The sequence below is a fragment of the Chlorocebus sabaeus genome, chromosome 5, assembly GCF_047675955.1.
Source record: "Chlorocebus sabaeus isolate Y175 chromosome 5, mChlSab1.0.hap1, whole genome shotgun sequence".
In the NCBI taxonomy this organism is placed as follows: Eukaryota; Metazoa; Chordata; class Mammalia; order Primates; family Cercopithecidae; genus Chlorocebus; species Chlorocebus sabaeus.
In genome coordinates this window covers 27,980,950-27,988,940 of record NC_132908.1, presented here as the reverse complement: position 1 = coordinate 27,988,940, position 7,991 = coordinate 27,980,950, and the positions used below count along the sequence as shown (strand labels likewise).

At 59.5% G+C, this 7,991-nt stretch overlaps 2 protein-coding genes across 2 annotated transcripts; one reads left to right on the top strand and one right to left on the bottom strand.

Moving 5' to 3' along the window:
- Positions 1-1,228: 1,228 nt before the first annotated feature.
- On the top strand, positions 1,229-3,684 carry LOC140711670 (uncharacterized). The gene has a single exon (XM_073015316.1). The coding sequence runs from the start codon at positions 1,235-1,237 to the stop codon at positions 2,270-2,272; it is 1,038 nt and encodes a 345-aa protein (XP_072871417.1). The 5' UTR covers positions 1,229-1,234; the 3' UTR covers positions 2,273-3,684.
- On the bottom strand, positions 3,516-7,860 carry HSD3B7 (hydroxy-delta-5-steroid dehydrogenase, 3 beta- and steroid delta-isomerase 7). Its single transcript, XM_007990382.3, has 7 exons — positions 7,399-7,860; positions 6,868-7,039; positions 6,485-6,640; positions 6,158-6,266; positions 5,985-6,084; positions 5,687-5,849; positions 3,516-4,904 (listed from the first exon to the last, which is right to left on the bottom strand). Exons 1-7 carry the CDS (start codon positions 7,696-7,698, stop codon positions 4,489-4,491), a joined length of 1,416 nt encoding a protein of 471 aa, XP_007988573.2. The 5' UTR covers positions 7,699-7,860; the 3' UTR covers positions 3,516-4,488.
- Positions 7,861-7,991: the final 131 nt, after the last annotated feature.

Here is a 7,991-nt window from a genome sequence, read left to right as displayed (position 1 = left end):
CCCCAGGGGCTGCGGTGTGTCCCGGAAGGGTGTGTGTGTGTGTCTCTGTGTGTGTGTGTGTCTGTGTCTGTGTGTGTGTCTGTGTGTGTATGTGTGTGTGTGTGTCTGTGTGTGTATGTGTGTGTGTGTGTGTCTGTGTGTGTGTGTGTCTGTGTGTGTCTGTGTGTGTGTCTGTGTGTGTGTGTGTTTGTGTCTGTGTGTGTGTGTGTCTGTGTGTTTGTGTCTGTGTGTGTCTGTGTGTGTGTGTCTGTGTGTGTATGTGTGTGTGTCTGTGTGTGTGTGTCTGTGTGTGTGTGTGTGTATGTGTGTGTGTGTCTGTGTGTGTGTGTGTCTGTGTGTGTGTCTGTGTGTGTATGTGTGTGTGTGTGTGTATGTGTGTATGTGTGTGTGTGTGTGTCCAGGATGTGCCTGAAGTGTTGATAGGTCTCAGATAGAGCCCTCCACACTGTGTACTGGCCACCTGCTTTGGGAGGGCACAGAAATGTGTATCCTTGCTACCTAGAATGCAGCTGTATGTGTGTGGCATGCATGTGCGTGCATGTGTGTGTGTTAGGGGCTCTCTACATGGTGTGTTTTTTATTTTTTTTATTTTTTATTTTTTAGACGGAGTCTTGCTCTGTCGCCCAGGCTGGAGTGCAGTGGCGCGATCTCAGCTCACTGCAACCTGCGCCTCCCTTACTCAAGCGATTCTCATGCCTCAGCCTCCCAAGTAGCTGGGATTACAGGGACCTGCCATCACGCCCGGCTAATTTTTGTATTTTAGTAGAGATGAGGTTTTGACATGTTGGCCAGGCTGATCTCGAACTCCTGACCTCAGGTGATCCTCCTGCCTTGGTCTCCCTCAGTGCTGGCATTACAGGCCTAAGCCACCACGCCTGGCCTACGTGGTGTGTTTCTGCCGTGCGTGTTACACTCACAGACACATGTGCGTATGCACACACTTCTAAGGATGTGGCCCCATCTGGGTTTGTCTCTCCAGTTGTCCTTGCCCCGCCCCTCTCCCCAGAGGCGCTGCCCAGTGCCCGTGTGGCCACACACATGGCTACATCATTGTGCAGCCAGAGCTTCCTGCCTGCCTGGCCTCAGGGCTCTGCACGCTCACACCCAGATCCTCATCTTCCGCCGTGTCTCTGCCCAGCATAGCCCCGAGCCCCTGGAAGCTGGTACCCCTCAGTGTGCTCACACATGGCAAGGCTGAGGTGGCCCCAGGCAGGGGCCACACCAGGCACAAACCATGCATGCTGGCATGGGTGCAGGGACCACACGAATGCCTCCTGGAAGGAAAGGGCTACTTGTAGGAATGTTACTGATAAGGCAAAATGCCAAGGACTTCCCTGCACAGATCAAAGATCAGGACACGACCCCTTCCTCACACACCCGCCTTGCACCCGGGAGAGGACTGTGTGTCCCCCACTGCCCCATCGGATGCTCTGGGCTCTGCCTCAGGGAACTTGGGTTTGGGGAACTGTTTATTTCAGACGTACTGGAGTGGCCAGTGTGGCAGTGGCCACTCAGGGTGGGCTGGGTCCCGAGCCCCATCCCTGACACTTCTCCTGCTGAACCCTCAGGCTGCTGCCCACACCAGGGTGCGACTGAGGGCTACACAGGCCTGGGTTTCTGCTGCGAGGAAGGGGCTAGCACCTCCCCTGTTGTGTTGCCAGCACAGGCACAGTTTGTGGGTTTGGTGGCAGGTAGGTGGTGTGTGGGAGAAAGGACAGTGTTAGAGGCCCCTGCTCTGTGGCCCAGGAACATGAAAGGTGAACACACAAGTACACAAATGTGCCGTGCCCTGGCATGGGGCTTATGTGTGCACAGGCGAGGGACTCAGTGTGTGTGTGTGGACCCCGGGGTCCCAGGTCATGTGAAGCATACTTGTGTGTACATTTGTGTGTGTGTACATTGTGTGTGTGTGTACATTGTGTGTGTGTGCATTGTGTGTGTGTGTACATTGTGTGTATACATTTGTGTGTGTGTGCATTGTGTGTGTGCATTTGTGTGTGCATTGTGTGTGTGTACATTGTGTGTGTACATTTGTGTGTGTGTTTGTGCATTGTGTGTGTGCATTGTGTGTGTACATTGTGTGTGTGCATTGTGTGTATACATTGTGTGTGTACATTGTGTGTGTGTGCATTGTGTGTGTGTGTACATTGTGTGTGTGTGTGGCCATATAGATGTGACCTCCCAGAACACAGTACCCCTCCGCCTCTACTCCAGCTCAGACAGCCGAGCTCTCCCCCGTCCTGTGTGCGTGTCAGTATGGCCATGTGCGTAACCCCGGGTGGGCTGTCCTGAGCTGGGGGCCTGCTTGTCCCTTCCCAGAACCACCCTCTGCAGGACAGGAAGTCTGCCCCAAGTCTGGCCACAGCCTTCCTGTTCCCATCTCGGGCTGCCTGGGAGATGCCAGAGCAGACCCCAGCCCCCAGTCCCCTCTTCTGCCTGGCTGGACAGGACCCCCATTCAGCCCAGGTGTTTCTGGAAGTCCCACGGCCTTGGGGCCACAGGAGAAGGGTTGCAGCATGGCTGGGGCACCGCTCCCACCGCCTGGAGTGGCATTGGGCCCACAGCTGCCCCTCTCTGGGCCTCAGGTGGACCAGGGGATCTCCAAGGGTCTGCTGTGCCCTGACTTCCTACGCGTCCCCCGCATCCTATGATGTGTCTGCTTGTCGGCTGCTGTCTGTGTGCGTCCTGGTGTGTTGTCTGGGGGCTGGTGTCTTTTGCATGTTCTCGGACAAATGTGTGCCGCCTGCCCAGGCGCCTACAACCATCGAGCCCACGTGTGCCCCACGTGTGCCCTGCGGGTGGTCCCGGGCCTGGCCAGGGCTCAGTGCTCCTCCTCCCCCTCCTCCCTGTTCCCGTCCCTCATGAAGCACACTGCGTGTCCATCCCATGTGCCCGTGGGTCGCACGCTCTTGCCACGCCCTGAGCGTGTACACATGACGTGTTCTATGCATTCACCCTGCCCCCCAGCCCGCCCCGCAGAGGACAAGATGGGTGGCCCCCGGCTCCCTTTCCCCTAACCGCCCCTGCCCGCTGTGCAGCCGTGTGCGTTGGCGTGTGTTTCTGTGTCGCTGGCGTGTCACGTGATGTAGCTGTGTTTGCTGACATGAGCCCCTGCCCCCTTCTCTGTTTCTCCGTTGGTTTCTAGAGCTCTCTCCCTCCCCTCCCCAGAGGGGACAGGACTCCTGGGGCCTGGCTGGGGCCCAGAGCCAGGCCGCCCTCTCCTGTTAGCCCTCAGAGTCCCATTTCTCTCTATTGGTGACCAACTTGCAAATGGATAAAACACAGGAAAATCCTGCCCCCGCCCCCCCTTCCGCCCTGCATGTCCTGTCCCCAGAGCCCCCCACCCCACCCCGGGCCAGGTCGGGCCCTGTGGGACGGGAGAAATAGCAACCAATCCAACAGCGGGCGTGCTGTGTGCTCACTTCCTTCTGTCCCCACGTGGGATGGGCGCCGTGGGGAGGCGGACACGGGGTGCGGGGGGCGGGAGGGAGAGCTGGACAAACAGATGGACACAGTCGTGGATGAGGCTTTTAATCTGGGCGCAGCCAGGTACAGCATCTGGGACATCCCCAGGCCTGGGGCTGGCGATGTGCGGGGAAGGAACTTGGGTAGAGAGGTGGGAAGTGAAAGCACAGGGAGGCCGCAGCCCTCCAGAGGGGAATTCTAAGACAGACGCTTGAAGGTGAGGCCTTTGAAAAACAATGGGAACATCACCTCCCAAAGAGGGACTGAGGTGGCTGGAGGAACCAGAGCCGCCTCTGCACTCTGCACTGAGGCCTGAAGGTCATGCGTGGATGTCAGGAGAGCAGCGTGAGCCTGTGGAGCCTCTGCTCGCTTCCTGCTCAGAAAGCCAGAAGAGAGCCCGGGCAGGTCGCCAGGGCACCGACCCTCACCAAGTGGCCATCAGGACCGGGGTGAGAGGACAGAGGAAGGACACTCTGTCCCCAAACCCTGCCCTTGTATCCTGACAGCCCTAGGACTTCGAGGCGTCAGGACAAAACACAGACTCAAGGCTCCTGGATTGATGATGTGGAGGGCTTGGGCCGGGCACGGTGGCTCACACCTGTAGTTCCAGCGCTTTGGGAGGCCCAGGTGGAAAGATCACTTGAGCCTAGGAGTTCAAGACCAGCCTGGACAATATAGTGAGACCCTGTCTCTACCAAAAAAAAAAAAAAAAGCCAGGTGTGGTGGTGTGCACCTGTGGTCCCAGCTATTCAGGAGGCTGAGGCAGGAGGATCACTTGAACCCAGGAGGTTGAGGGTGCAGTGAGTTATGATCACGCCACTGCACTCCAGTCTGGGTGACAGAGCAAGACCCTGTCTCAAAAAAAAAAAAAAAAAAAAAAGTGGAGGGCTCTAGGACAGCCATTCTGGCCCCAGAGCCCTACCTCCTGCTCTGGAATGCAGCCGTCCCTTCCCCGTCCAGGTTGTGAGGGCTCAGGACCTGGGTGGATGTGCCATGATGGGCCTCCAGGCCCCAGCCCCGCCGTCACTGGGCTGAACTCCCAGCGGCCTGTACCCAGAGAATGGTGCGGGTCCGGCTATCCTCCCATGAGAACAGGGGCTCATAGCCAAAATGGCGCTGAGCCTTGTCGGTGCTGACAGTGAAGGTGGTGTTGGCCACGGCCAGCGTGTAGGGGTTCAGCAGGGGCGCGTAGAGCACCAGCGGCCGCAGCAGCCACTGCAGCAGGGCATTGAGGGCAGCGAGGAACACCAGCAGCCAGTAGGGCAGCAGTGGGCGGGCACCCACCAGCTGCAGTCCACAGGGGCCCAGGAATTCCATGTTGAAGTCCTCGTAGCTCTTGTAGGGTGATCCGTCGTAGCAGAAGTACACCTGGCCGCCCATCAGGGCTGCCCGCCGCTCCAGTTCCCGGGCTGCCAGCACATGCATCCAGGCCACATTGCCTGCCGGTGGCAGAAGAGAGGCGGACACACCCCTGAGCGCCATTGTGACACCACATCGAGGCTGCTCTCCTGGGCCACCCCCTCTTTGGGTCCAGGTAGTTGCCACCCACATCCCCATAGCAGCCTGGGAAAGGCTGCCGTTTCCCTCGCCCTGGTAGTCACTTGCTCTCCTGGGCCCGCCTGCATCTGCAAAGAACCTGGGGAGAGGATGGAGAAGCCAGGACTTGTGGGGTGGGCCCTGAGGGGCTTGGGGACTGCAGGATGGAGCGGCAGGTGACATTATTCCCTCTGTAGGTGCTACTCCCTTTTTAGTTTTAGAGATAGGGTCTTTCTCTGTCGCCCAGGCTGGAGTCCAGTTGGTGTGGTCATAGCTCACTGCAGCCTCCAACTCCTGGGCTCAGGCTGTCCTCCCGCCTCAGCCTCCCAAAGTGCTGGGATTATAGGTGTGAGCCACTGAACCCAGCCCTTTTGGTGCTGTGTAGACACTGTCCCTCTCCTCTCCTCTCCTGGGGAATGGCTGCTCCCGCAGCTGCAATCTTTGTAGCCTATGATACACTTTTTAATGTCCCAACTTGCATGGATCCTGTATTCTCTGCAGGCTGTGTAGACACATAATCACAGGCTTTCCCCACATAATCACAGTCTACCTTGGCCCATGTATAGACCACATTTTTCTAGTCAGAGTCCACACTTCTCTCCCAGGGTCATATGGGTCCCGCCCCCTTCTAGAGCAAGTGCTCCTGTCATGTTCTCAGCCTCCCCCTGCCTAGCCCAGTCCTCACCCACGTAGACCCGGCCATGCTCCACAGAGGCCGGGATGGCCCGGAAGAGCCAACCTCCCAGGCGCAGACCCTGGCGGTAGAAGTCCCTCATGATCTGGTGGCCTTCACCGTAGATGCCCGTGGGACGAAGGGCACACGTCACCAGGGGCAGCCCCCCATGGACCTGGTGGCAAAGGCAGGCACTGCTGAGACCTGAGACCTGACAGCTCGCTCTCAGCCCCAGCCTCCCTGGGCTGGCGGGGTAAGGGGGTGTACAGGGCAGGAGCCCCATCTCTGCGCCTCCTATTTCTGGGCTCACCTCCCTCCCATTGGCCTCTAGGACCAGCCGCTCAGCCAGGGCCTTGCTGCAAGGATAGGGGTGCCTGTGCACTGCTTCGTATAGGGTGTCTTCGTTGCCCCTGGTGGGAGGAGAAGGAAGACTCAATGCTGAGGGAAATGGGCTCTTAGAGGACAGGAGGGCCTGCCACTCACCTGTAGAAGGGGTGACCTTTGGTGTTAGGCCCCACGACTTCCATGCTGCTGGTGTAGACCAGGAACCGTGTTCCAGTCTGCACACAAGCCTGGATCACGTTCCGGGTGCCTGGCAGAGGAGGGGGTGTATCCAGGCTGCAGCTTCCTCCCTCTCTGCATCTTCCTCCTCCCCATCCCAGGTCCAGGAAAAACCACAACAGGTCAGGGGAGGCGGGGGCAGGGCTGTCAATAGGACAGCTTGTCCCAGGGGAGTCACAGGAGGTCAAGGCCAAAGACAGAGTGGGGAACAAACAAGCAAGATGGCCAGGAGTATCCAGGGCTCCTCACCCTGCACGTTGACCTCATGGATGGTCTCAGGACTGGCCCTGCCAAACACGTCTACCAGCCCAGCGGTGTGGATGACCACATGGGCTCCGGCCACAGCTGCTGCCACCTCATGGGCCTCGGTCACATCCCCCTGGATGGCAGTCACCCTCACAGGCCCTGGCCGGGGTTGGAGGACACAGGCCATGTCAGAGCTGGGGCCAGAGGCCAGAAACTGGGTTCATCTTCCACTCTGGAGTCACGTTCCCAATGTGACTCACTCGTCCCATCCATGTGGACAGAAACTAGCATCATCTGTTCCACTGCAGGGGTGGGGATCCCAGCTTTGGAAGGGATGGGGAAGCAGCGTCCACACCCTCTCCGCCACAAGCTCCCCCAACACGAACCTGTCTTCAGCTCCTCCAGCCAGGGACCCAGGTGTCGGTCAAAGACCCGCAGCTCCCCAAGCCGGGGCTCCCGCTGCAGCAGCATTCGCACCACGTGCTCTCCCAGGAAGCCGCAGCCCCCTGTGACCAGGTACACCAGCTTCTGGGCCTGTGCAGAGTCGGCCATGCCCGGCTGGGGAAGAGACCTTGGCTCACCCAGGGACTGGCTGCCACCTGCCGCAACCACCTGTTACTGCTGGAGGTGCCCTGGAGCACTGACGAGGCTGGCGTTTGGGGGGAGGGCAGAACTGATCCTGGGAGCTGCAGCAACCAGGCCACCAGTCATCTGCCCCTGCTGATGGCTGAGTTATGGAGAGAGGGACGGGCTTGGGGTACAGGAAAGGGTCAGGGTTTGGGGAGAGAGATCTGAGGGCAGTAAAAGGGTGGGGAGGCCGGGAGTTGAGGGAGGTGGAGGGAAGGTTATAGGAAGGCGGGAAGGGCCGGATGGAGGGAAAGGCCACCTGGGTGGGCACTGGCAGCGCCTCTGCCTACCTGCAGCCGCTGTCCCAGGGTGCCCAGACTGGCCTGGAGGGGCCCTCTTCTTTCGTCCAGGGCTGGCCAGCCCACACACCGTCCCCTTCCGCTGGCTCCTCCTTCTCCCTCCTGCCCCATTCCAGGAACAGAGACCCGCCCAGGCACAACCCCCACCACTTGCCCTAAGGCGCCCCCTGGCGGCCACTCTGTGCTCCACTGGCATCCCCATCCAGCGGAGAACTTGGGGGGATGAAGTTGGAACTTGCTGAATGGGCTAAGGGGTCCGGGGCTCTGGGTGGAGCCAGCAGGTGACCTCATCCCACAGTGTGACCTCAGGCCTTCCCTCCCGCTGGGCTTCCCAGGAGGCCAGAGGCCCAGCTGCAGCTGTGGTTCTGGGAAGGGGAGGCCTGACCTTGGCACCGCCCTGGCGGGCACTGGTGGGGGATTCCTGGTATGGGTGCGGCTGCGGCTGCCACAGCCTGTCTAGGGGTCCAAAGCAGTCTCGGGGCCTCCGCAGGTCTGGGTTGTTGCCTGAAGGCCCCTTTACCAGCCCCACACTTCAGGTACTCAGTTTTGCCTCTCTTCATCTTGCCCAATCCTCCGTGCCCTCC